The sequence below is a fragment of the Muscardinus avellanarius genome, assembly GCF_963383645.1.
Source record: "Muscardinus avellanarius genome assembly, chromosome: 7".
Classification (NCBI taxonomy): Eukaryota; Metazoa; Chordata; class Mammalia; order Rodentia; family Gliridae; genus Muscardinus; species Muscardinus avellanarius.
In genome coordinates, this window is record NC_137793.1 from 10,267,946 (window position 1) to 10,295,806 (window position 27,861).

At 46.7% G+C, this 27,861-nt stretch overlaps 1 protein-coding gene across 1 annotated transcript in view; it reads right to left on the reverse strand.

Annotated features, from left to right (window-relative positions):
• The window catches only part of ADAM19 (ADAM metallopeptidase domain 19), a gene marked incomplete at both ends in the record, with an annotated part of 82,251 nt that extends 58,974 nt beyond the window's left edge, over positions 1-23,277 (reverse strand). Inside the window, 3 exons of the mRNA XM_080698624.1 lie at positions 12,778-12,848; positions 19,194-19,279; positions 23,181-23,277. Of these exons, the coding sequence (XP_080554750.1) occupies positions 12,778-12,848; positions 19,194-19,279; positions 23,181-23,277 (254 nt within the window). The remainder of the gene's footprint in view (positions 1-12,777; positions 12,849-19,193; positions 19,280-23,180) is intronic.
• Positions 23,278-27,861: the final 4,584 nt, after the last annotated feature.

Sequence of the window (27,861 nt, forward strand, 5' to 3'; positions counted from 1 at the left end):
TCGGTGTATGTCACTGAGTTCTAAATAAAGAGAGAGTAGAGCTTGCTTTCTTCAAGCCAAATATCTCCTGGGTGAAATGGAAATGTGGTTTCATTTTCAGGAGAGAATCTATCCAGAAGCCCCAGTATTGACCTTGCCTCTCAGACATTACATTTTCTCCAGGATAGTCATGCTCCATTGCCCAAGAAGAAATGTTGGAGGAAGGAGCTTAGATGAAGAGTTCAGTCCCGTCCTTGGAACTGGAAGAAAGAAAAGGACTGGAAGGTAGGACTTCCAGTGCATCTCCCCAATCCAAATTATGCATCCATTGATCCATCTTCATCCCACCCACCACTTCTACTTCTTGTGAGATTCTCCCACCTACCCAAGGTGGGAAAACGCTATCTTGGCCTCTTCTGTAATCCATGGGCTCCATCTGTTAGGTATACTACACTAACTGCACTCAGCCCAAATTTCTTTTCAGTGTGTGTGGGGGGGCACGATGTTTCGTGTTCAAGATATAGAAAATTCAGCCTACTTTTAAAGTCTTCTTCAAGCATTTCGCCCCTAAGTACAAGGGTTTTGTTACTGCTTTGTTTATTTTGTTTGTGTGCGTGCGTGCGTGTGTGTGTGTGTGTGTGTGTGTGTGTGTGTGTATGTGTGTGCATGTGCATGTGTGTGTGTTTTGTACTGGGTTTGGAACCCAGGGGCATTCTACCTCTGAGCTATATCCCTGGCCCTATTTTATTTTTTATTTTGAAATGGGGTCTCTCCAAGTTGCTGATGGCCTCACTAACTTCGTGTGTCTGTCCTTGAATCTGTGATCCTCCTGTCTCACCTCCTAAGTACTAGGATTACAGGCATGCGCCACCATGCCCAGCACCACATGATTTTACCCAAAACAAAAGAGAACCCACTCAAAGTAAAAAAATTGGAGAATGCAAAATCAAACTCTCCACCCCTCAAACACTCTAGGAGCACAGCTAAAGAAAGAAAAGCACCCCCTTCCCTAACCTGAGCAGATTACTCTTCTGAATTCAAATGATTTGGCTAGTAAGGAAAACTGAATTGCTAAGGGATATTGGCACTATAGCTGGGAGTTCCCCTCGATCCAGACCAAATATTGACATAGCATTCTCTCGGTCTGAATTCCTTTCTCATTCCCTTACTCATCTCTTCAGTCTCACCAAAAGTCTCCCCTCATGGAATGACAAAACTACAAATGACCCTCTCTAGGAACATTCCTGTCACCTCGTCGCAAATTTCTCTTTCCTTTTGCCTCCAAAGCATTACTTTCAACTCTGCTTCACGATCTGCTGTGGACTATGCTGTTTCTGTGTTGTTTTCTCTCCCACAGAGAGCAAAACCACCTGTGTCTCTATCCCTGCTTCCAATAGCATCTTGCACAGGACTTTACCTGGAAGTGTCAATCAGAATCCCCTGAAGTGAAACGTGTAAGATAGTGAGCAGTCAGCCCCGGCTTAAAAGGGAGGAGATCTATCAATGATGAAAGAATGAATTAACAAAATGTGTATAGCCACACATAGAATATTAAATATCAATTAAAAATACTGAGTGTAATGGTTAAATACAGAATGTCCCCTGACAAGTTCATGCATTAATGTTCAGAGTTGATGTTGTTGCATCCTGAGGGTTGCAATGTGGATAAATTCATTGTGATGGATTTACTGGCAGGTAACCGAGGCCTGCAGGGTGTGGCTGGAGCATGTGAGTGCCTAGAACGTGTGGCCGCAGGACTGTGCTTTGGCTTTGCACACCCTTGTTTGCTTGCTCTCTCTTGCTTCTGACCTCCATGATTTGAGAGCAGAGCCCTTGCTCTCTCCCTCTCTCTGCATCCTGGCTCCATGCCCTGAGATCCACAGACCCTGGCCTCACAGACTGAACCTAAAATCTCCAAAAACTGTGAGCAAATAAATTTTCTTTCCTCCAAATTGTGTAGTATGTTATTTTGGTTTATAGTAGTGAGAATGTTGGCTGAGACATGCTGCAACATACATAGATTTCAAAAACTGTGTCTTTCCAGTCACAAATTCCTCTTTCCTCTCGCCTCCAAAGCATTTATTTCCAATAAGGGGTGATTAAAGTAATCATGGCATATTGATTATTGCTGAGCCCGAATGCTGAGTAAACCGCGATTTAGTACATTCTCTCTAATCTGCATTTAATAATTTCATTTATCATTATCAAACATTTGATAGTTTTTTTTGTTATAAGAAGCTTAAGGAGTTGATTGTGGTGAGCACATATGATCTAACATCATAGAGCCATTAAAAATGATATGAGAGGCCAAGCATAGTGGCTCCTGATTATAATCCCAGCTAATTCAGGAAGCCGAGGCTGGTGAGTTTGAGACCAACATAGATAACTTAGCAAGACCTTGTCTCAAATGATATTTTTTTTTAAAAAGAGATGCTGGGGTACAGTGCACACAGAGTGTCCTGGGTTTGGTCCTCAGTATTTAAATATATATATATATATATATATATATATATATATATATATATATAATTTATATACATATATCATATGTATATATATTTTAAATGTATCCATAATGTACTCTCATGCTCAGCCATATAAATGTTACAGCCTTTGGGGGATACCTGTGGAGAAACAGTTTCTTATAGCTGAAAGACATTTTAAATGCATCTGCTACATGATCTGGCAACTCTACTTCTACAGAGCAGTCCTGCAAAAACACTTGGAGGTAAGCTTGAAGATTTTACACAAGCCTATTACTGCAGTATTATTTGTAATAACAAGAAATCAGAAGCCAATTGCCCAAAGGATAATCAACAAATTCTGATCCATCTGTTCAGTGGGATTCGATGCCATCATTAGAAACAGTGAAACTACAGCCGGGCGTGGTGGCGCACACTTGTAATCCCCGTGCTTGGGAGGCTGAGACAGGAGGATCCCATGGGTTCGAAGCCAGCCTCAGCTACTTAGTGAGGCTTTCAGCAACTTAGTGAGACCCTGTTTCCAAATAAAATATAAAAAAGGTCTGGGAGTATAGCCCGAAGATAGAAAGCCCCTGGGTTCCACCCCCAGTACCACAAAAAAAAAAAAAGAAAAGAAAGAAAAGAAAAGAAAAGAAACAGTGAAAGTACAAATGTGGAAAGATGTTGAAGACGATGAAAAATCAAGGTACAAAATAGCAGCATGTAAAGTATGATCTCACTTATTTTAAGACTATAATTTTTTAGAGTTTTATCCTGAAAACTATCAAGCATTCCAAAAAGTTCTTGTGTCGGATTTTGAAAGTATTTTGATATCCGTGCTATCTTTCCAAAATGGAAAAAAATAGGCTATAAAACTGAGGGAATAAATAGTATGACTCCATCTGGGTAAAAGTAGATAGGGCTTTTTTTTAAAAAAAAAATCTACATAAAACAAAAAAATCATGGTAACTGTTCTACTGCTGGGCTCTTGTCATTGTTACCCTAGGGTGAACACCCTGATGATAAAGGGATCCTCAAACTCAAGACAACAGTGGCTTCTTCCAAGTCTCCAGCTTCCCTGAGCTCTGACAAGGGTCTGTCCCCGGCCAACAGGGCAGTTGACAGTTTCCTCCCATTCATTCCACCCCATGCTCCTGCTGAGGGGCGGCCAGGAGAAATAAGCTTGGGACAAAGGAAAACCATGGACATCCTTTCTGGCCGCACAGGCAGCCCTGGCCACGGGTCCCTGGAAGGAGACGGAGCCGGAACCAGTGAACCAAACCAGTCAACCTCCTTATCAGACAGCCCAGGGCTTTGCCAAGGGAGGAGTCAGGTACCCCTTCTGCAGATACAGTTAGGTCAAACTGGGCATCGCTGCAGAGAAGAAGCGAGTTTCCTCCCCGGGTCAATGGGTTTTAAAGCCAACAGTTCTTAATTACATTTGGAAACAGACTCGGGGGAATTCCCTCTTACATCATTCTTAGATGTTTTTCCAGCCCTGAAAAACACAAAGAACAGTGGCTATTTATTGCGCCGTCACTGTACCCAGGCACTGGGTAAGTCCTTTAAGGGCATTACGTTATTGGATTCACAGAACGTGCTATGAGGTAATCGTGTTATTATCCCCATCGTATGGATGGGGAAACTGAGATTCTTGAAGATGAAGTGTCTTGGTAAATCTTACATCTCCAGGGATAGCAAAGACAGGCACTGGATCCATCCTGCCTAGATCACACCACTACATTACACAGACATTCAAATTCTCACCAGGACTAGGGGAAGCAGAAGGAAAGGGAAGAGGGATGGGAGGAAGTCATGCTCCGACTATGGGAAAGGTGCTCAAAGTCTCCTGAACCAGGACCTGAGAAAAGCATAATTACCTGGTTAAGGGACTTGTACTTTGGAGTCAAGAGTTACCTAGCTTCACATCCCAGCTCTGCCCTCACCCAGGTAACCTTGAGCGAATCTCCCCGCTTTAGAACTCAGGGTCCCCATCTGCCAAAAGGGGCTCATACAGTGCCTACCCTCCTAGGGTGGTGGTGACAGTCCAGTGCCTATTATATAAGCATCTGCTACACTGTGGCTTTTTCCATTATTGGCGTTGTTGTTACCAATACCTGGCCCGCAATACTAGTCATCTTCAGGCCAGAAGTTCCCAAGGGCAGGCTGAGCATCAGAGAACGTGACCTGCAACTTAGCAAATGTTGGTAACATTATTTCTCAATATGTTTTTGTCCTGTACTTTTGTGTTTCGAGAAAGCTGCAAGGGATGCATGTCATGCCTTGCACCACCAAGCATTTCAGAAAACATTTGTTCTTGACTGGGCTCATAAAATTTGGCGTGTCCTGGGTGTGTGCAAGGCACATCGTAATACTTCATCGCTAAACCACACACCCTACACGTTTGTTTCCTAGATTTGTTGTGCAATAAACCACAGATTTTGTGAAATAAAACAATAGAAAGTTGTTTTTCACAGCTCTGGAAGCCAGAAGAATGAAATCAGTATCACTGGGTCAAAATCCAGATGTCAGCAGGCAGGGCTGAAATCCTCTCTCCCTCCCCCCAAGAGAATAAACTCCTGCCTCTTCTGACTTCTGGTGGCTGCTAGTGCTCCTTGGCTTGTGGCTACAACTCTCTATTCTCTGTCGCTGTGGTCATATCATGCCTGTGATCGAATCTCCTGCTGCCTGACCTTTATATTTGTGATTGGATTGAGGGATCTACCTAGCCACTGTTCAGGCTGATTCGGGGATCTACCTAGCAACTTTTCACCACTCCAGCAAACGTGGTGAGTGGTCCTAATCTCCCCCACCCCCAGAATGAGAAGCCCAAGGAGTAGTGCCCACGGTGTGACGGAGTACAAGAGCACAAAGATTCTCTGTGCCCAGAAAAAAAAAAAATCAACATTAAGCCAATTTGGAGGTAAAAGGCTAAAACTACAAGGCTTGGGCATGTTGAGCCCAGCTGGGTCTAAGAGGACCCTGGCTCCTAAGAGATAGAAGCATCCTGAACTGGGAGGAGATAGGAAGGGAAAGGGCCACATGCCAGTTCTAAGCTCCATCTTTTGTTTAATTATGAAGACAATAAAGTTCAAAGAAGATCATTAACTTAATCAGACCTACACACAAAAAAAATATTCTTAGGGCATATAAAGCAACACTGTCCATGTTTTCGAGATTAGAATGTGGATTTTTTTTTTGGGGGGGGGGGAAGGGAGTGCATTTTTAAGCCTACAATACAATGTCATAAAGCTTTTAAAGTCTGCTCTCAGCACTGGGCTCCAGTGTAGTAGGAGGCTGGTGAGCCTAAGTTTGCCTCTTGGCTCTGCCCGATATTGAGCCAACGATTTAAACTCCGCATGCTGGAATTCCTTTATTTATAATAAAATGTGCATGATGATAACCTCTCTTTCAAAGGGCGCCATGAGGATTAAATAAGACATCGTTTCGAGAGCCTTTGCACGAGGAGTAACTCTCAGTAAATGCTTGCCAAATAATATTACAAATCAGATGAAGATGTCAAACTCAGAAGGCAAGTAACTTGCCACAGACCACCTAACCAGGAGATGCTGGGGGCAGGAATTGAATCTGGGTCTCTCTGGCACCCAAAGCCAAGCCTGTTTCACCCCATGGACGAGGATGTTTGGGGCCCATCTGTTCACAGCCTTCAGAATCAACACACCCACGGTATTTCCATTCCAGATGCTCCTTGACTCTTACTTGGGTATCTGTCTCCCTTCAGATCACCTACTCACTGAAATTGAGCTTAAACAATGGACCCTAAGAAGGCAGTATTTTCCATGATTTATAAATAGCACTACCTTAGTCCACTGAGACCACTGTAACAAAATATCATAAACCAGGTGGCTTATAAACCACAGAAATTTATTTCTCACAGTTTCAGAGGCTGAGATGTCCAAGACCAAAGGGTTCTCGGCTTTGGGGCCCAGTGAGAGCTTATTTTCTGTTTTGTAGATGGTACTTCTGTGTCTTCCCATGATAAAAGGGGTGAGCTAGCTCCCGGGGGTCTGTTTAATAAGGGTACCATCCTATTCACCTGCCCACACCCCACATCCTAATGGTATCACCTTGAGGGTTAGAAACTCAGCATTTGGATTTGATGAAGATAAAAACATTCAATCCGTAACGATTAGAAACCCTGCTTACACAGAGGTGTGCTTGGGAATTCGGCTCATACAAAGATCCTATCAGACTATCTGACAATCCATTTGTTCTGTAATCCCAGGAATTCTGTACAACGTGGGAATTATAAGCAAAATAAACTTCAGTCTACAAACCCACAGTTGGAAACTGCATCTCAAACAGGACCACCATACCTCTCAAGGGTAAGGTACCTTGCACAGTACTAACAATCATGCATTGTCTTCAGTACTGCAGGGTTAATTCCATTCCAGTTACTTTAAAAAAAAAAATGTCTGAAGAAAGTTTCAGATGTCCACAGGCAGCTCTCATCAAATCCCGGTGTCCCCACCCATCCAACTGTTTCCCCAGCACTAGTCTCCCTGGGTTAGACAATCTTAGCGGCAGGGATGGGGAGGCCAGCTGCATGTAGAGTTTGGAAAAACATTTTGAATACTTTAGATCTGCCAAATACTTGGTTAAAGAAAGATATCCGTTAATTTCTTAAGCCATGTGTATTTAAAGTGAAATATGATCCATATGTCTGTGAGTCATTTAAGCGTAACTCACTGAAACGTAGCTTGCTAAGGAGCGTCGGGGCCCGGGCTAAGCCTTTCTAAGCTTCTCTTTGATCCAGGAAATTGAATTTTGCCAACAACGAGTGAAGCTCCTGACTAGGGAGGGTCAATGAAAGCTGTCCTTTACCCTAGGTAGAATGTTAAAGACTACTGCTGACCCGAGAGGAAGTCGGGGTGTGGGTGGGCAGGGGTGTTTCGTGGTCTGAGTGGTATTTAGAGTTTTGATGCACAATGGCTACACATTTCTCCCAGACTCCTTTGGAAGAGAAATGCAGCAATAAGAGATGATAAATAACCCATCCTGTCTACTGAGGAAAAGCGCTCCTGTCTGCCACTTCTCCCCTCATTTCCTCCCGTGTTAGACAATCGAAATAGGGTTGCGAGGAAAAAGGGAAATTGACAGACCTGGATCACTCCAATATCAGTGAATGGCTGCTAAGTTTTCAGGCTCTATCTCGATTTCCAGGATAACAAAAAGCAATCTCTTTCTAATGTCTCAAGTAGAAAGAAAGACAGGCTAAAGTCAGAAGTAATGGTAGGTATTAAACTTTGTACACCTCTATAGGCTCAAATTCGACCTTGACAGTGACTGCTTCCTACAAGGTCCAAGGGGAAGGAAAAAAAAAAACAAAAGAGAATCAAATACCATTTCCACAGGGGACCTCTCTTTAGCCTACCGGGCCGTAGCACCGTGAATGGGGACCAACGCATGCTTTTCTCTTTCTTAAGCCCAAGTCTCACCATCATTTGAACTCAAGGAAGGACAATCGTATGCTGAAATGATGAGTCCCCCAATGTGCTCAGAAGACGGGCAGAGAGAAGCACATGGTCTTCCCTGGGCAAAGTGCCCGCTCTCGGAGTGGCTGGTTCGCTTTTGAAGGTGACTTTGCCCACCAGCAGAAGCCCAGAGAGCATCCTCGAAGTGCAACAAACAGTTCACTGTGCCCTCCCACGGGAGAAAGTAAAGAAACGGGAGAAAGTAAAGAAGCGGGAGAGAGCCAGGGCTTGTGTATCCCCAGAGATGTCTGTCTCCTGGGATGCCTATGGCAAGGAAGACGACATCTGATTTCAGCAAACAAGATTCTGTCAACTGTGGTGCCTGGGTCAGTGAGGCAGTCTGCAAAACATGAAAAATTGGATAAAGAAAAAAATATATTATGTATGTATGTGCAAAATTGTGGGTTGTAGGAATAGCAGCCTATAATTTCTGCCCTCTAATTCCCTCCCTGTGTTTTCCATTGCCCGCACAGTGAGTCCCAAGTTAGTGGTTTATCCCCAACTGCAGTGTCCCATGGCTTCCTTCACCCACCACCTCCAGGGAGGTCTCTGCAACTGGAATAAATTCCTCGAGGCAAAGGCTCCTTTTCCATTTTTCTACTTACAGAGGGTCCTGTGAGTAAGTAGCAGAAGAAGAGCGCTTGGTGCCCAAATGAGACCAGGGCCCCATTTTACAGATGAGAAAGTGAGGTTTGGGAGGGCTGACTGGCACGCTGACCGACTCCATGTCACCTGCCCCTGAGCGCAGCGCTGTGTCCACTGTCCCACGCTGCCTGCGTCACATGTAAGCTTCTTCTAACAGCTATGCATCAATATTTGCAAAGTAGGTATTTCTGAGTGTGTAGATGCTAAGCTAATGTACAAAACAATGTCATAGACACCACATTAGAGCAGAGTACTATCAAGTAAGTCATCCAGTTGAGTTTAAAAATCAAGTTTCAAAATAGACCATCTAGAGCTGAGCGTGGCGACGCACGCTTGTAATCCCCACGATTGGGAGGCAGAGACAGGAAGATCGTGCAGGTTCGAAGCCAGCCTTGGCTGGTTTAAGAGACCCTGCTTCCAAATAAAATATAAAATAGGTCTGGGAGTGTAGCCCGGAGGTAGAAGACCCCTGGGTTCCATCCCCAGTACTACCAAAAAAAAAAAAAAAAAAAATAGACCAACTAGTAGACTGTCACTTCTGTTCCCCTCCCACAGCCCAAAGAGCATCTTTGTGTGTGCCACACCTTGGTGTGGTGGTGCTTTTGTGTGGTTGTGTCCATGAATATCCTCCTACATACATTTATGTAGACAAAAAGGTTCCGGAGTATGGCCACCAGTTAACGGTAGATTCTCTTTTATCCGTTTAGCCTGGCTATGTGTCTTCTATGAGCCCACGCGAATTTTGCAACTGAGAAATGACAACACAGAAATAATAATAGCTGCCACTCCCTAAGAATGGAAGACAAGCTGGGCGCCAGGCGAGGCCCTTGATATCACCGTCTCATTTCACCCTTCACTGGCTCTGTGACTTGGAGCTATGATTATACCCCAGGGCAGGGAATTGAGACTTGAAAACTCTGCAGATGGGGACTTGAACGGTAGACTGTCTGACGTGAAGCCACGCTCAGAAGGTCCCTGCTAGGTCATTCTTTCTCACCTGTACTTAACAGGGACAAGGAGGATGTCTCGCAGGGAAGATGTCGTCTGTCCTGAGTTGCTTCAGAGCCGAGAACAGGCTGCGGGGCTTGGCTGCCTGCCATCGAACCTCTGAGCATCTGCAGTCTGAGCAGAAGCACCACCAGCCAAGTCCTGCGCTCCTGGCCCATCCCCCGCATGCTCCGTCCTCACCATTCTTGGCCATAATCTCTCAATGTGTGAATTCCATTAAAGGCTTGCTCTCTGCTATTTTGGGCCAGGCGTTAGCAGGAAGGCTTGGATTTGATGGGAGAAGGCCAGACACCTCAGGACAATGGAAAAGCAAACTTAAAATATCCTTTCCTTCTTTCAGAGTCCCAGAGACCCTTGCCCATCACTCCTATGGGAAGGAGGAGGGGTTGAAAATCCAATGAATAGAGAAATATAGGAGGGTACGAAGAGGGAGCAGAAATTGTCATAACCTATAGGACCTCTGAATCTGACTGTCCCCTCTCTCTGAGTTGTCCTGTCATTGACTCCTTCGGGTCTTGACCCAAGTATCAATTCGGCAAGGACTTCCCTGACCACCATTCATAAACAACCGCTGCCCCAGCCCTCATGTTTCTTTGTTTTCTGAACAGAACTTCTCCGTACACGCATTTGTCTGCTTGCTGTCTGTTCTGAAGAGAATACAAGCTCCACACAGGCAGAACTGGCTCATTCACTGTTTCCCCACTTGGACCCAGGCCGGAGCCAGGGATGGACAGATGCAGAACGGCTGAGCAGGAGGAGTGCATCACCGGAGGAGGTTGAGAACCAGATCCCAAGAAATCACTGGGCACAGGGGCCAGGGTACCCCCTCAGATATCACAGGAGTATGGAAACTTGATACTGAAACAGCAACTTGAACACTCAAAAGAGTGTCTCCCCCACTCCACGACGGTTTCGAATCCGGACTTGCAGGCGTGCACCTCGAATGATAGGGCCTTTGGGAAGTAAACAAACCAGGAAGTCGTGTGCAGTTGCAGTTCCGCTCACTGACACATGTTTGAAAACAAAGAGCCCCATTCGGATGCAAGGAGCAGGAAGCCGGCCCCTGGGACACCTGGTGAGGTCATGCTGCTGGGCTCAGCCATTTCCATTTTAGTCCACTCTCCTGCCTTCTGCCAAGCCAAGGAGGCCAGGAACCATGTGCAGCCTCACGGTGATTGCTGTGAGACCCGAGAGCTGCTCTCCCTGGAACCTGGGTGTGGAGCAGTTAAGGTCACAACCACGAGCAGCTGGCCACTGGCCTGTGCTCCAGAAGCCCTTCGCGAACATCACCTTTCAATCCTCATAACCACCTAAGGATTTGCCCATAACACCTGCTCCATCACTTGGGCTTCCCAGAGAAAGCTGACAGATCACGTACTCTACTTGGGGGCAGAACAGGACAGATTAGATTTGGGTGGCAATAGGGAACATGTATGTATGTATGTATGTATGTATGTATGTATGTATTTATTTATTTATTTACTGGTAACTGGGGCATTCTACCTCCGAGATACATCCCTAGCCCATTTTATTTTATTTTATTTTATTTTTGTGGTACTGGGGTTTCTGGAAACTCTTCTACCTCCGGGCTACACTCCCAGACCTATTTTATATTTTTTATTTGGAAACAGGGTCTCTTAAGCCAGCGAGGCTGGCTTCAAACTTGCACGATCCTCCTGTCTCTGCCTCCCAAGCGCGGGCATTACAAGCGTGCACCACCACGCCCAGCTAGCCCTTTTGATTTTAAAACAGAGTCTAGGTTGCTGAGAGTCTCATTACACTGTTGAGGCTGTCCTCAAACCTGCAATTCTGTCTTAACCTCCCAAGTACTGGGACTATAGGCATGTGTCACCATGCCCCATAACAGGGAACCAAAGGGCTGAACTACTGCAGGAGAACAGACCCTGCGAGGTCCTTTCCTTGTAGAACCACAGGACAATCCAAGGAGGAACCCTGGGTAAGGAGGTCCTGTACCCTCTGGGGATGCAACAACCAGGTTTGTCCCAGGGAAAAAGAAGAAAAGAAGCATTCCAGTAAGCCAATCAGAGCAGGTTTTACTCTGGAGGGGGGCAGCCCAGCTCTCTGTCTCTCCAGAACCCAAAGCCTGGTTCAAGAGAGGCAAAAACCAAGCCCCACTGTCCCGCCAAGCTGGGCTTTAACACACTTGGGACGCTCTTGCCCTCCTCTACCAGGGTCCAAAGAGCCCAGATTTGGAATTCATTACATTCTTCCTTTGCACTGGAGCCAAATGCCCCTTCCCACCCTCCTGGAGATGGGACGGCCCTTCTCCGTCCCTTTCTTGGCAGCAATGCACGTGATTACTCATCCGCTTCCAGGGGTTTCAGAGGCTGCCAAGAGGAGACGGGCAGCGGTCCAAACAACTTATGCTTATCTGCGATGTCTGCATGGTTGGAGAAAGCAGGACTGTTGGTGGGGAGGTTCCAAAGGCCTTCAGAGTGCCTGGGCCCAGCAAGGAGACCTCCTTAGTGGCCCAGAGCACAGGCCAGGGTTGAAGAATGTGCAACAGATGTCACCAAGCGCTACATCCATCCCCTCAGTAACAGGAATCAAGTTATAACCACGCCCGGCAGCAGATCAATGTTGGAAGGCTTTTGAGCCAGGCCACCGCCCGAGATGAATGAGGCCGGGAAGGTGGAGGAGGGGCTGGGTTCAGTGAAGCTATGAGTCTGCTGACAATGCCCTTATTGGTAAAATCTCAGACTTGGCTGACCAGAGACAGACAGAACTATCAGGGTCGGAGGCGCCAAATCCCAGCACATCCTGCCCTGTCTCCTCCTCCTGCTGCCGCCACCCGTCCCCCCTTTACCTTCCCTTCCTGCCCTGCGTGCTGGCGGGAGCTGAAAAGCAGCTGCTTCCAGGCCATCCATCCGTGCATGGTCTCACACAAGCACACCCCCGGGGCCTGCAGGGAGCTCCCAGAGGCACCGGAAATACAGCCTCAGGAAGTCCAAGCAAGACGCTGAGCGGTCCAGCAATTTCACAGCAAGTTAAGAGACCACGGGAAAATTCTATCTTTGCAAGATGCTCCCCAAAAGGGACCAAGGAAGGAGAGCCATGGGCCACTTCACTACCAGCTTCCTGCCCAAACAGTGCCACCTGCACCCGCGGCCGGTCCTTGACACAGAAGTTCATTGTTTGGTTTCAAACAAAAGGAGGCGTCCACTTACTCGTTCTTCTCCAGGTCCAAGATCAGCTCTCGCCCCTCAGCCGTTACCCTGAGCTCAGCTTTGCGCGGATGCTACAAGGAACAAGAAAAGAATGTCAGTGGCTACAGGCAGAGACGGAGGCCTCCAGGGACAGGCAGGGGATCCACAGGAAGTGAGCGGGAAAGCTCAACTGCATTTCCAGCCCAAACATGCGTGACCTCAATCCAGAGCGACTCAAACTTTCCCCAAGGAAAGGCCAAGGAAAGAAACTGCAAGAGGAGCTGCCGGGTTAGGTGTGTGCGTGTGGTCTGGTAAAGGGAAACATGGACTTCCACAGTGGATCCCCCTGCGGGGTCAGACCTGGACTCAAAGCGCTGGCTCTTACGCCTGCGCCTGGCTTGGACAAGTCGCCAACCCTCCCTGCATCTCTGTTTCCTCTTCTGATGTAGAGATCGTAATAGTCCATTTCATGGGGACTTGGCAAACATGAAGTGAGATGATGAGAAGAAATGATATAGCATTATGCCTGGCATATAAGAAGTCCTTGATAGATGTTAGCCATTTTCTTAGAAAATACCAGAACTGAGTATTTATAAAATACAAAGGCTGAAACAGGAGGATCATAAATTCAAGGCCAGCCTGGGCAACTTAGAAAGACCCTGTTTCAAAATAAAAACGTACAAGAGGACTGGGGATGTAGTTTAGTAGTAGAGCACCCCTAGGCTTAATTTCCAGGTGCGGTCCAAAAATATAAGTAAAATGAAATACCAGATCAACCTCTTCCTAATGGATTCTTATTTTATTTGGGCCCCCAATTGGGCAACTCAAATCATCTCAGAGGTGGCAATGACAAGCATCTCAAATCAAGGTTCCAGAGGTCTAAAAGTAGATATATTTTTCACACAAGCGGTTTCCAAAGAAGCTACAGACCCATAATAGATCATTCAAGATACACCAATGGTCACCAGGTGTCTTGGTTCACACCTGTTATCCTAGTACTTGGGAGGCTGAGACAGAAGGATTATAGATTCCAGGCCAGCTTTGAAAACTTAGCAAGACCCTATTTCAAAATAAAAAACAAAAAGGGCTGGGAATGTAGCTCAGAGGTAAAATGCCCTGGGTTTAATCCCTAGTACCAAGAAATATTTAAATATATATATGTATATACATATATATATATATATGACCAATAAGCATAAAAAATATGTTCAGCATCATGAGCAAACTATCTCCCTAAACAACCTAAAAAGAAATAAAGAACAGAACATATCATATCTTAAAGTCATAGTGACAAAGATTGCTTAAAACCATAAATTGTAGTACAGTGGAGCATATTGTAAAATGGACACCCTTACACCCTACTACTGAGAATTTAAATGGAAACTAACTCTCTGAAAAATGATTTGGTAATATGGACCAAGAAGTGTGTGTGTGTGTGTGTGTGTGTGTGTGTGTGTGTGTGTGTTGTTTGTCTAGTGCTGGGGCTAGAAGCCAGGGTGTTCTACCTCCAAACTTCAATCCCAAACCGATTTTATTTTTTACTTGGAAGACAGGGTCTTCCCAAGTTGCTGAGAGCCTCACGAGGTTGCTAGCTTTGAACCTGCTGCAGTCCTCGTGTCTCAGCCTCCCAAGAACTGAGATTGCAGGCATGCGCCACCACCCCCAGCTCGAATCAAGAGCTTTTAAATATTTAAAGCATTTGACTTGGTAATATAAGACTGGCTGAATGGATAAAGGCGTGAGCAAACATTTGGCCCCCAAGACATTTATCTTTTATAAAAACGAATAATGAAATATAACCTATATATCCCAAAACAGGAGAATGATTTAATAAACCATGATTGATTCATAGGGCAGAACACAAGAAAGTCATCAAAAACACTGACTTATACATAACTTAAATTACTAAAGCCAGGTATGGTGGCACACACTTATAATATCAGCACTTAGGAGGTTGAGACTGGAGGATCACAGGTCCGCAGCCAGTCTCAGCAACTTAGGGAGACCCTCTGCAATTCAGTAACACCCTGCTTCAAAATAAAAGAATAAAATAGGGCTTGGGGTGTAGCTCAGAGATAGAACGCCTCTGGATTCAATCCCCAGTACTATACATACACCAAAAAAAAAAAACAAATGCTAAGAAATTATATACACTAACTATTAATCATAAAGGCTCAAAATATAACACTGTATGTTTTTATTTATAAAGAGAAGAAAGTAGATAGAAATAAAACCCAAAAGTTACCATGTTTGCCCAATGGAGTAGGATCATGAGTAAATTGTATTTTCTTTGGTGCAACTTTCTGTATTTTTATAATTGCTTTTGTCATTTAAGAAAAGGACTTTTAATGTCTTTTATCTTAGTATTGTAGAAAACCTCAGATAAGTTTAAAAACCAAATCATAATAAACCCCATGCTTCATCAATTCGAGTCAGGATTGTTTAACTTCTTTTGAAGGAAATTTTATTGAATTTTTTAAAAATTTAAAAGAGAACATTTCCATATACTTATAACAGGATATATTCTTTGGGGTGCTTTAAATATGAGCTTCCTTTACTTGGAAGCAAGGAACAGGTTACATCCTTAAAATCTCTGCAAATGACGCCGGGCGTGGTGGCGCACGCTTGTAATCCCCGCGCGTGGGAGGCGGAGACAGGAGGATCGCGCAGGTTCAAAGCCAGCCACTCTGGCTTAAGAGACCCTGTTTCCAAATACAAAGTATAAAATAGGCCTGGGAGTGTAGCCCGGAGGTAGAAGGGCTTCCAGGAACCCCAGTACCACTAAAAAAAAAAAAAAAACCTCTTCAATCCACAGCAGTCTTAGCTGGAGTGGAGCATCGACTTCTTCTAAGATTGACCTCAAAGCTTAGGTCTAGTGTGTCTCAGAAAGTGGGTCCCTTTCTAGTCACCCCTTTCTTATTTGTTGCAAACCCCACTCTTGGGCATCCTTTAAGGGTCTGGGCATCCCTGGGGCTCATAGGCCAATCAAAGGGTCTGAAGAAATCTGAATGTTCCTTTGAAGGAGTCTTGGGCAACCGGTCCATTGCATAATCAATCTTACTACCTCATCTTAACCAGGGACGTCTTGGACCCATGGGAGCAGGAAGTGGGGGTGGGGAGAGATGTCTGTCAGGTCACTCTGACTATGAGATCCACCTCTCAGTTCTGCAGCTCTGGTTCAGTTCTGCCAACACCTGTTCCAGTTGCAGGTCCTCTGCTGCTGCTGTACCCCAAGAAGCCCTAGCCAGCGCCCCGTCCGCTCACACTGAGCACCAGGGACACTGCCCTGGGTAGGCATTTGAGACAGAGCCCACAGCAACAGAGCTGTAGCCATCCCCTCATCCCAGAGACAGGCAACCTTGTGCAGCCCACACAAGAAAGACCCCACAAAGCGCTGTCCTCTCTCCCCCAAAAGACACGCAAGCTGCAACATGAGCGCTCATATTTATTTTTATTTGGGTTATCCAAAAATAATTCTCTGTGTTCTGGCAGGTGCTCAGACACAGATATTTAAAATAAGATGCTCCTTGTTTCCAGGAGACATTTCAAGCAAAACAATGAAACTGCATTTTAAGGATCTATGAAACTTCCCTGTCCGGCTCTACTGATCAGCGTTTCTCTTATAACTCCAAATCTGTGCAGGCCAGGGACTGTAAAACTGCTCCTAGGACGTGTAGGGAGCTGAGCTAGTGTTCACACTCCCCTGAGCGAAGGGTCGAAAGTCTTTCCTGATTTGGGATGGATTAAATACATCTTCAGCTCCATAGGGTACTGAAAACCTGGTCTATATTTGCGCATCTCCCTTAAAATCCGAGATCTAGCAGGACGTGGTGGTGCACGCTTGTCATCCCAGTACTTGGGAGCCTAAGACAGGAGAATTGCAATTCCCAGACAGTCTCAGCTACTCAGTATGGCCCTCTGCAACTTACTGAGACCTTGTTTCAAAATAAAGAATAAAAGATAGGGCTGGGGGTGTCACTCGGAGGTAGAATGCCCCAGTACTGCCAAAACAAAACAAAACAAAACAAAAAACCAGTGTAACATTTAGTATATAGTCAGTGTTCCATTACTGTTTAATAAATCAATGAATTACATAAATGAGAATAAGAGACCCGAGTGAAACCCAGCTCAGGGTCTCTCTTTCCTTCCTTCTTTCCTTCTTCCTTCCTTCCTTTATTCAACAAATATCGATGGTGCCAGGCACTATGCTGACCGCTCCTACAGAACACAGTGAGCCATGTTCTGGGCAGACAATGGTTGGAAACAAAGACAGGATCTGGTCCCCCACTTGGGTTCTCGGGCCCTTCCTGAGGATGCCCGGCATCTCACATCTGGACGGAACAAAGAAGCCTCTATAAAAAGTATCGGATCCATTCCTTCTCAGGCAGTCATGGTGGGTTGAAATAGCCTAGATATTAAATTTTAAAAATAATCCGATCCAGGATGGCTATCCATTAATTTGTCTAAACTTTCCTGGAACTATTTTCAGCCTTTCCTACTTTTTAATGAAATGACTCCCGGGCCTGTTATTACCTCCGGTCAAAATGTCCCTTTCTCTGCAAGCTCCCTTAGTAAATCCATGTTGGAGCTGGGTGTGGAGGTACACACCTATTACCCCAGCTCTTGGGAGGCTGAGACAGGAAGATCACAGGTTCATGGACAGCCGGGGCAAATTAGTGAGGACCTCTGTAACATGGTGAGATCCTGGTTCAAAATAAAAAATAAAACAGGGCTGGGGTGTGGCTCAGAGGTAGAAAGTCCCTGAATTCAATCCCCCCAGTACTAAAAAACAAAACGACAACAACATAAAAACTAAGCTGGGGCACTTGGGGACATGAGACATGTCTGTATTCTTCTTATCATAACTTAAAAAATTCCGGGTACCTTCCTTTCCATTTATTCACCTTTTCAGACTTAAAAGCCACGATGTCTAAAGTCTTTCCTGACATATCTCTTTCCTGCTATGATCTTGCTCCTAAATGGTACCCAATAAATCACAGAACATTTGAACCCAAAGAAATCTTAGAAGCCAACTCTAAATCTAAGATCCTCCTATTTCAGCCTCCCAAGTACTGGGATTACAGCCATGGCACACCAGCCCTGGCTTAAGCCCTATTTTATAAATGAGGAAACTCAAGTTTTTCAGAAAGGTCACAGCACGTTACTGGCGCATAATAATCTGCCTCTCCCATTCTTCTGTTTTTGTGTCTCACTTTCAGCCTTAAAAACCAGAACCAGAAAGAATCGTTTAGACACACAGGTTCCCTCTGCACAACAGAACCATGTTTTCAGTTTTTTTCCAAATCCCTTGCTACAATATGTGGATTTTTCTGGCATGGTGGCCAAACTAACCTATGGGATTTTAATGTATGTTCCCCAGTCTGAGGTTCCTACTTTGCCTCTTATTAAAAATAGTTGATAGCCAGGCGTGGTGGTGCACGCTTGTAATCCCCGCGCTTGGGAAGCGGAGACAGGAGGATCACGCAGGTTTGAAGCCAGCCGTGCGCGCGCTGGCTTAGGAGACCCTGTTTCCAAATAAAAAAATATAAAATAGGTCTGGGAGTGTAGCCCAGAGGTAAAAGGGCTTCCAGGAACCCCAGTACCACCAAAAAAAAAAAAAAATACTTGAGAGGTGGGGGTGATGGCGCACACCTGTAATCCCAGCTACTAGGGAGGCTGAGGCAGGAGAATCTCAAATTCAGAGTCAGCCTGGGCAACTTAGCCAGACTCTGTCTAAAGTAAAAATTTAAAAAGCTGGGAATGTAACTCAGTGGTATAGCAGTTGTCTAATATGCTCTGGGTTTACACACACACACACACACACACACACACACACACACACACGTTTAAATTATCCCTTCTCAGCCAGGTGTGGTGGCACAGGCTTGTAATCCCCGTGCTTGGGAGGCGGAGACAGGAGGATTGCGCAGGTTCGAAGCCACGCTGGCTTAAGAGACCCTGTTTCCAAATAAAAATATAAAAATAGGTCTGGGAGTGTAGCCCAGAGGTAGAAGGGTTTCCAGGAACCCCAGTACCACCATAAATAAATAAATGAATAAATAAATAATCCCTTCAGCTCATATCCCTTCAGGTACATAATCCTAGCAGTAAAATGAAGGATGTATTATGCAGAACAAAAACTGTAATGGCAATAGTTTAACGAATTCCAGTGGAAAGTGATTTTGTACACATCATGTACGTGTGCTCAGCTTGTGTCAGCATTAGTGTGAATTTTCATTTCCTCAACTAATAGTTTTTGGAATTTTCTGGAAATTCATCATAATATGAAGGAAAATCCCCATCTGAGACCCAAAACCAACCCTCATAGAAGGTAGAGAAAGTTAAGAACAGAACCAGAGGACCAGTCTGTGGCCCCCAGCCCCGCAGACCCGAGCCGCCCCCTCCTGCGTCTAAAAAGGGGCGTTCTGAGGTCTTACCTGTTCTCTCCCTGGGCTCTCTGAAGTCTTCCACTGAGGTATTAGAAGTTCATGCTGGGGCGGGGGGCTGCCCTCCTCGCTTCCTCCTGTCAATGCAAGACAAGCAGCTTTGAGAATCCAGGACCCCCTGTCCCCAGACCCGGGTGGGGGCGGGGGAGTAAGAAGACCTGCTGGGCCACTGCTAGCAGGTGTTGGTAAACAGGACAAACTAGTTCTCAGCACTCACTCAATTAACCTTCCAGAGGTGAGAGACAGGAAAAGGACAATAACCACACATCCTAAGAGGTGCTAAGTGGTCTGAAAAGAATCAGATGGGATGAGGGAACAGTGAAGCGGGTCAGTGATAGCTTTATTCTCATTTAGACAGTATTGTGTCCACCTTTAGGCCTGGCTGAGCTACACATGCTTGGCCGGTCTCTCGGGTTCTCTGATTTTTTTTTATCACCAAGTCTTACAGACAGAAGGATAAAGATGCTATCTAATTGAGACCTACGTGACCAGCACCGGCAGCCATGCAGTCGGGGAAAGAGGTCCCAGGTGGAGGGTTTTCTGCACAGCCAGCGCAGAGGGGCCTGGCCTGTCTGGGGAGGAAGTGGTCGCTGAAGTCCAGTGGGTGAGAGGGGAGGTTGGTAAGACATGTGGTCAGTGAACAGCAGTGAATCTGATAATGCAGCAACCCTGGAACGTGTCTGGATTCTGTTATAAATAGACTTGGGAGGCCCTGGATGCTTTAAACACAGAGCAGTATGATCTGTATTTGGTTTAAAAAAGATCCCTGGGCCAGTTGAGTGCAGAGTGAGGTGGGGGGAGGGCTGAGGCTAGAAGCTGGGAGACTGGCAGGAGCCCCGGTGATAAGCCTGGGAGACTGAAATGACATCAGTCACGGGGAGGGATGAGACAGTGGGCTTCTGGTATATTCTGGAGGGAGGTTAAGCCCGCGAGTATTGTTCCCGCTGAACTTTGGTTTGCTCCTGGAAGACAGTGATACCTGCCCATCTGCCGGTGTTCAGGGAGGGTCAATGTGAAACTGCTTCCTAACCCACAGAGCCAGCCACATAACGTTAAATTGCACTTCCTAATGGCAAGTGTCCATCTGCATTTGACTTCCTATTCTCCACACCATCCCCCCCCCCCCCCCCCCCCGTTCTCCTTCATTCTCACAAAGAGGACCCCAGGAGCAGAGCGAGGTAGCAGTATTCCTATTTTGCAAGATAGAGACTTAGAACTCCTGGAGAGAGACGTGTTGGAGGCAGTTCAGCCCTCAAACCCGGGCTGCAGATCATCTTGATAACTGAGAATTTCCCAAGACTTAAGCAAATTAGTCTCCACAAAAGCAGGCCAACCCCAAAAGGCCCCTGGGAATGGGAGTGAGGACTTCAAACTATTTTTTCTAAACCAACCACATCAGTCAACAGACAGTATAATGTGTGATAGAAAAGATGGCTATGGTCGCTTCTGTGAGGTGGTAGGACTGTGATGATTAACTTGCCTTGCAGATTCCTGCTATGATGCATTTGCGATTAAAATACATCGCCCCTCCAAAATTGTATCAGACTAACATCAGCTTCCTAAGACTGGTAACAACCAGAAGCAAAGCACTTACTTATTGACCAAACTAACTGTGTGTCCAGAGCTATGGTGGGTGTTTAATAAGCCTGCTAGAACAAGACAAGCATAGCCCTGCCCTAGTGATTCTAAGTCTAGATTCTTTTAAACAAAAAGGAACTTAAGATATTTAGCTAACTATTTAAAGGAAATGATATTAATGATCCTGAAAAAATACAAAAGGTAATCTAAAATCTCAACAAAAAAGAAACATACTCCCTGTTTAAAAAAAAAATTGTTCAGAACTTAGAAATAAGGTCAGCCGGCCTGCCTGCCTGCCTTCCTTCCTTCCTCTGTCCTTCCTTCCTTCCTTCCTTCCTTCCTTCCTTCCTTCCTTCCTTTCTTTGCGTATATGTGTGTTGCTGGGAATTAAGATTGAACCCTGGGGCATTCTACCTCCAAGCTATATCCCTAGATCGGTTGATTTGTATATTTTTATTTGGAAACATGGTCTCGCTTAGTTGCTGAGAGCTTCACTAAATTGCTGAGGCTGGCTTCGAGACTGCGATCCTCCTGTCTCAGCCTCCTAGGTACTGGGATTATAGGTGTGGGCCACCATGCCTGACAGGATGTCCTTTTCAAGTTATATGTGGAGCACTGCTTAACAGGCCCTCCCGTGGATTGTTGATGCCTCTAAAGGGAACCTACAGCTGGCTTTCAATTAAAAGCCTGTATGTTTAACTGTAGGTTTCTGTTGGAGAAAGATAGATAGATTTTCCGTATAGTCCAAAGATAACCATGAATTACTGTTATTCTGCCCCGTGCTGCACCCAACCACGCCTCTATCTGTCCTGGCCACAAGATTTTAGCACTCTTTTTCCAATGCCTGAGCTACCCCGGTCCTCTAAGGCACCTTTCAACCTGCCTGCTCGCTAGCCATCAATGAAATGAGGAATTCTTTAGCACATCTGGATGAGAGTCAGGCTTCTAACGTTTCAAAAGTTTACTTCTGCAATCTCTTGATGGAATTTAGAGGGTCCTTTGAAAGCATAGCTTGGGAACTTGTGGTGATTGGAGCCATGCCTCCCATGTGAAATGCAAAACCCACAACAGCATGGGTAGTATGTTTCCAATTTTATCAATATATATTTATAGGAACACAGGAAGACTGGAGGGGGTGGAAATATTAATAGCAATTACGGCTTTGGGGATCCCAGGTCGTTTTCCTTCTTTCTCCCTCCCTTTCTGACTCCCCGGGAATTACTAGGTCTGGAAAACCAGAGATAAATACAACCCGGCTCCTTCTCCCTCTGGGAGCCCCAGGCCTTAGGTGTGGGGGAGCAATGCCTCCATCCTCCGACTCGCTGCAAAGTCCCAGTGCCTCAGTTTCCCTTTAGGTACAAGAGCTTAGAAAAGTGACCCCATCCGGCCCTGGGCACTAGAGAGGGCCTCGGGAACCGTCCCCGGAAGCCCCGCAGTGTCCTGGTCAGGATGTGTCTATCCAGGCCCCACCCTGCCGCGCTCCCTGATTCGAAATCGCTGACTCTCTGTCCCCCAAGGAGCAGTCTGGAGCCAGCCCCGCCAGTGTGAGGCGGCCAAGCAGAGGCTAAGCTTTCTCGGATCATACAGATGGAACCCGGGCACGGCCCGCAGAGACCATTCCTTCCGCGAAATCCGGGGAGAGCCTCAAGGGATGAGCCCGGGGACAGGGAGATGCCTGGGAAATTAGTTGTGAGAAGGAGACATCACTCAGCATCCAATCTGGTGGCTTGGAGTCCAACCTCCTTTGCTTCACAGAGGGGAAACTGAGGCCGAGTGAGGGTGGCCGTCGGCTGGGGCGGAAAGAGAGCCACGGTGGCCAGCGCAGGCGCGACCTCGCTCTGTGGCATGGCTTTGGGCAAAGCCTTTTTCTGTGTGGGGACCTCAGTTTCGCATCTGTATAATGGGTACATCAGACTTGACCATCTTCCCGTAGAATCCCAGCCAGCACTGGGATTGTGTGCAGCCGGTGATGCCCATACATGCGCCAAGGGCCAGGGGCATTTATTTTCCACCCCGAGCGTGGCCCGGGGACCCGCTGCCCAGGCCGCTCAGGCGCACGCCCGGGATGCTCGCGCCTGGCTTGTGCAGAGATGAGACAGACCGTGAGAAACCTTGGAGAAGCCGAGGGGGCAGCGGAAGCCGCCGCAAGCAGCCACAGAGCGGAGACCGAGCGAGCAGCTCAGAGTCTCCGGGGTCTCCACCGCCTCCCGGAGCACCGAGTGGGAACAAAGCCCGTGCTGGGGTCTTGGGGGGATGGCGATCGCCGGGGGCGCAGGCCCCGGGGAGCTGCGGGGGGCGCAGGGATGGCGGTCCCCGAGGCTCCCGGCCTCCGGGACGACTCCGGGGTCCCCGGCCACGCTGCCCGCTCTGCCTCCGAGCCCCCCGCGCCCCGCCACTTACCGCGGGTCCATCCCTGCTCCAGCGCCGCCCGCGGCCGGAGCAGCTGCAGCGCGAGAGCCAGCAGGCAGAGCCGGGCGGCGCCCGCGCCCCCGGGCATGGTGGCGGGCCCTGGCTGCCCCTGCTCACACGCCCTCGGCCATGCCCGCCCCCGGCCCAGCGGCGGTGGCGGCGCGTCCGGAGCCCACCGCTCGCCTAAAAGCCGCAGGGCCCGCCCGCTCCCGGCCCACAGCCCAGACGCTCCGCCCCCGGCCCCGAGGGATGGAGGAGGGATGGAGGAGGGGAGGCACCGCCCGCGGGGGCTGGAGGGACCCGCCTGGGAGGGGCCGCGAAACCCCCCAGGGGGCAGGCTGGCTCAGGTGGGGTGGGGGAGGGGGCGCGCGAAGGGATGGCCCCAGCCCGAGGAGGGGAAGGGGCTCCCCAGGACTCGGCCGGGGGAGGGTCAGTCGGGGAGGGGGCTCGGATTTGAAGTTAACCTGGACCCCTCGCTCTCTGCACGGTGGCCAGATGCGCTGGGCCAGTGGCTTTGGGTGAACAACTCACCCAGCGCTGTCCCCCAGAAAGCGCCCCTCTTGGGGGCAAGGCTCCCAAAGAGTTCATCCAAACAGCAGGCACCCAGAACTAACAGGGGAATCCAGGAGCCCTTCCTTCTGCTGCGAGGGTGAAGATCAGGGGTCCCAGTGGAGACATGGGGGTGGGGGGGGGATGATGATGATGATACTGGGCGCAAGAAAGGCTGGCCAAAAGCTTTAGGGCTAGAAAGTCCATGGGCTGTGCGTTTAAGGAACCTGAATTTCCTACTGATCGGGTTTATATAGGTTTGGGGGATGGAAATGGAAGATGAGACCTGACAATAATTGCTTACTGAAAACTTATTATCCCTAGAATAAGAAAATTATGAGAGTCATAATAATTACTACCCTCAGCACTTTGGCCTTCTATATGCCTTTTATATGTGCTAGGGACTCTGTGTACCATCTCTCTTAAGTAGCCCAATAGTCCTATATGGAGTAGATATTAGTATTAGTCTTGTTTCAGATATGAGAAAAATCAAACCTGAGAAAGAGGCCGTAATACTTGCCTCAGGTCATACAGCTCATGTCAGAGCCTGGATTCAAATCTATGTGGACACAACTCGAGTCTGAAGCAACACACCTTATTTTACCAATAGAGAAACTGATAATCAGAAAAAAGTAATTTGTTCTTTTTGTTTTGTTTTGTTTTGTTTTGTTTTTTACAGTACTGGGGATTGAACCCAGGAACATTCTACCTCCGAGCTACACCCCCAGCCATATTTCTTATTATTTATTTTGAAACAAGGTCTCCCTAAATTCCAGAGGTCCTCACTAAGTAGCTGAGGCTGGCTGCAAACCTGTGATCCTCCTGTCTCAGCTTCCCAAGTACTGGGATTACAAGTGTGAGCCACCACACTCAGCCAGAGAAGTGATTTGTCTAAGATTTTTTTAGCAAAGCTTGATTCTAGAAACTGAACCTCAGAGCTGGGCCTGGAGGCACACACTTGTAATCCCAGCATTAGGGAGGCTGAGACAGGAGGATGGCTGTTAGCAGCCAGCCTCAGCTACTTAGTGAGGTCCTTTACAACTTAGACTCTGTTTCAAAATAAATAATTTTTAAAAATAGGGCTGGGGTGTAGCTCGGAGGCAGAATGACCCTGGGTTCCATCCCCAGTACCCTCTCCTCCAAAAAAAAAAGAAATCAAGCCTCAGACCTCTTGTGAAGCTATTAAAATCACTGAACTTCTGGGTCAAATACATATTTGTACAACTGAACAAGATGCTATGGGCTGGGGAGAATGAAGAACTCCTGAAAATGATGGGTGGGCATTCCCGGGGGCGGAGGGAATAAACAATGTAGTTCTTACAATTGATCTGAATAGGGAATGTATTAGTCTCCTCCAGCTGCTGTGACAAAGTGCAGCAGGTAGTGGCTTAGGAAGCCGAAAGGTGTCCTGCCTTTCTGGAGGCTACAAGTCCACAATCCATGTGCCATCAGGGTTGGCTTCTGGTGAGGTCTGTCTTGCTGTCTTTTGCTCTCATGCAGCCTCTTCTCTGTGTGTGCAGAGGGGAGACATTTTGAAGTCTCTTCCTCTTCTTTTAGGACACCAGTGCTGTCCCAGTAGGACTCCACTCTTCTGAACGCATTTAACCTTTACTACTTCCTTATAGGCACCATCTTCAAAATCAGTTACATTTGGCAGTTAGGGCTCTGACAGATTAATTTGGGGAACACAATTTAGTCCATGATATTCTACCTCCTGGTCCTCCAAATTCACGTCTTCACGTGCAAAATATATTCATTCCATCACAACATCCCCCAGCGTCAACTCATACCAGCATCGATTCCAAGTTAAAAGTATCATCTGAGCATCATATAAGTCAGCAGTGGGTGAAACCTGAGATATGATTCACCCTGGAGCAAAAGTCCTTTCCAGCTATCAACCTGTGAAACTTGACAAGTTAGGTGGTTTTCAAATATAAGCTGGGCATAGTGGCACCTGCTTGTAATCCCAGTACTTGAGAGGCTGAGACAGGAAGGTTCAGAGTCAGCCTCAGCAACGTAACGAGGCTCTCGGGGACTTAGCGAGACCTTGTTTCCAAATAAAAAATAAAATAGGGCTAGGGGCTTAGCTCAGAGGCAAAACGTCCCTGGGTTCAATCCCCAGCACCACACACACACAAATTACACAAGTGGGACATTTCATCATTCCATAAAGAAGACATTACAGAGAAGAATGGGGTCCCAAGAAGTGGCAAATTCAGCAAGGCAAAGTCCCTCATTTATTTCTTAGCGCTCTAGAATAATCCTCTTATGTTTTGCACAAGTCACAAGGAGAAACCAGGCCACACCTTCAACACTACTGAGGATGCTCCGTAGCTAAACACATATCTAAGTTTGTTACCCACAATTTCTACTTTCCATAAAACCCCAGAACACCATGTGGCTAAGTCCTGTGTCCCATTATGATGAGGGTTACCTTTCTTCCATGTCCAATAATATATTCCTGAAAACTTTGTCCTCCAGGCCCAGTGGCACAGCAGTGTCACCCCCAGAGGCTGGACAGTGGCCTCCCTCACCCTGAGCAGAAAGAGGAGAGGACCTTCTGAGATAGCATCACCCTTGGACCCACAGTGGGAGTGGCATTCCATCCCTGGTCATTGAAATGCCTTCACTTTTCCCTTTTCTCAGAACAGACAGCAAGTTTACATACAAAAAGCTCTATTTTCCTGTCCTTAGAATCCTAGAATTCTGAAAGTTTTCCTTTGTTTTATCTTTACTCCATTCCCTCTGGACACCCCCAATCCTGTACCTAACTCCTGCTAAAAGTGGCTGGTTAACCCCAGGCATGGCATAGAGTAATTTTCTAGCTACAACCTTAATGGTATTTTCACAATATGTTTTATCAGGGTTTTTCTGCAATATATATTTATATGCCGAAATTTTTCCATATTCTCCAAATCTCTGATTCCTTTTGTTTAGCAATTCTCTCCTCTCACGTTTTATAGAAGCAACAAGGAGAAACCTGGTCACACCTTCAATGCATTGCTGAGGACTCTCCACAGCTAAACACATATCTAAGTTTGTCACCCACAATTTCCACTTTCCACAAAACACTAGAACAGCGTGTAGCCAAGTCCTGGGCTGCTTTATAATGAGAAGCATCTTTCCTCTATTTCCAATAACACGTTCCTTGTTGCCAACTGCTAATGGGCTGAATGTGTGACGTCCCCCAAATAAGCTTATGTGTTGGTGATATACCAGTGCTCAGGCGTGAAATTGAATCATGCAGGCTCTGAGCTCATCAGTGGAAAAACTTCTTCGATGAGCTAATAATTTGAAAGGATTTACTGGGTGGTAACTGTCCGCTGGTGGGCCATGGCTGGAGGAGATAGATCACTAGGGACATGTCCTTGACTATATCAGTCTCTGGCTCCTTTCTCTCCCTCTCTACTTCCCAGCTGCCATGAGCTGAACAGCTTTCTCCATCCACTCTCCTGCCACAATATTTTTGCCTTGGAGCCTGCTGATCATGAACTGAACCTCTGAAAATGTGAGCCAAATATACTTTTCCTCCTCTGAGATGTGCTTCTCAGCTCTTTTAGTTATAGCAACAAAGAGCTGACTGGTACTCCATCTACGGCGTCACTGGAATCACCTTTAATATTTGTATTTTGACTAACATTATATTCACCATGACAAATGTATACTCTAAGATGATAGAGGCTTTTCCTACAATTCCCTTTGCTCCCTGAGCCCTTGCCAGAATCCTCTCTAGTGCCCACATTTCTAACAATGGGCCCTTCAAAGCAACCCAGTTTCCTTTTAGCATGGATCTCAAAGCTCATCCAGCCTCTGCCCATACTCAGTTCCAAAGCCACCTGTACAATGGTACAGAAGCACTCCACTTCTCAGTACCAAATCTGTATTAGTCTCCTAAGGCTGCTATAACAAAAGCCCCCTGCCACAGTGGAAGGGGCTTAAACAATAGAACTTTATTTTCTCTCAGTTCTGAAGGCTAGAAGTCCAACATGAAGGCGCCACAGGGTTGGTTTCTGGTAAGACTTCTCAGACTGTAGATGACCACCTTCTTACTACCGCAGCTTATGGCTTCTACTCTCCACAGGGAGAGAAAGAGAGAGAGAGAGAGAGAGAGCCCTCTAGTGTT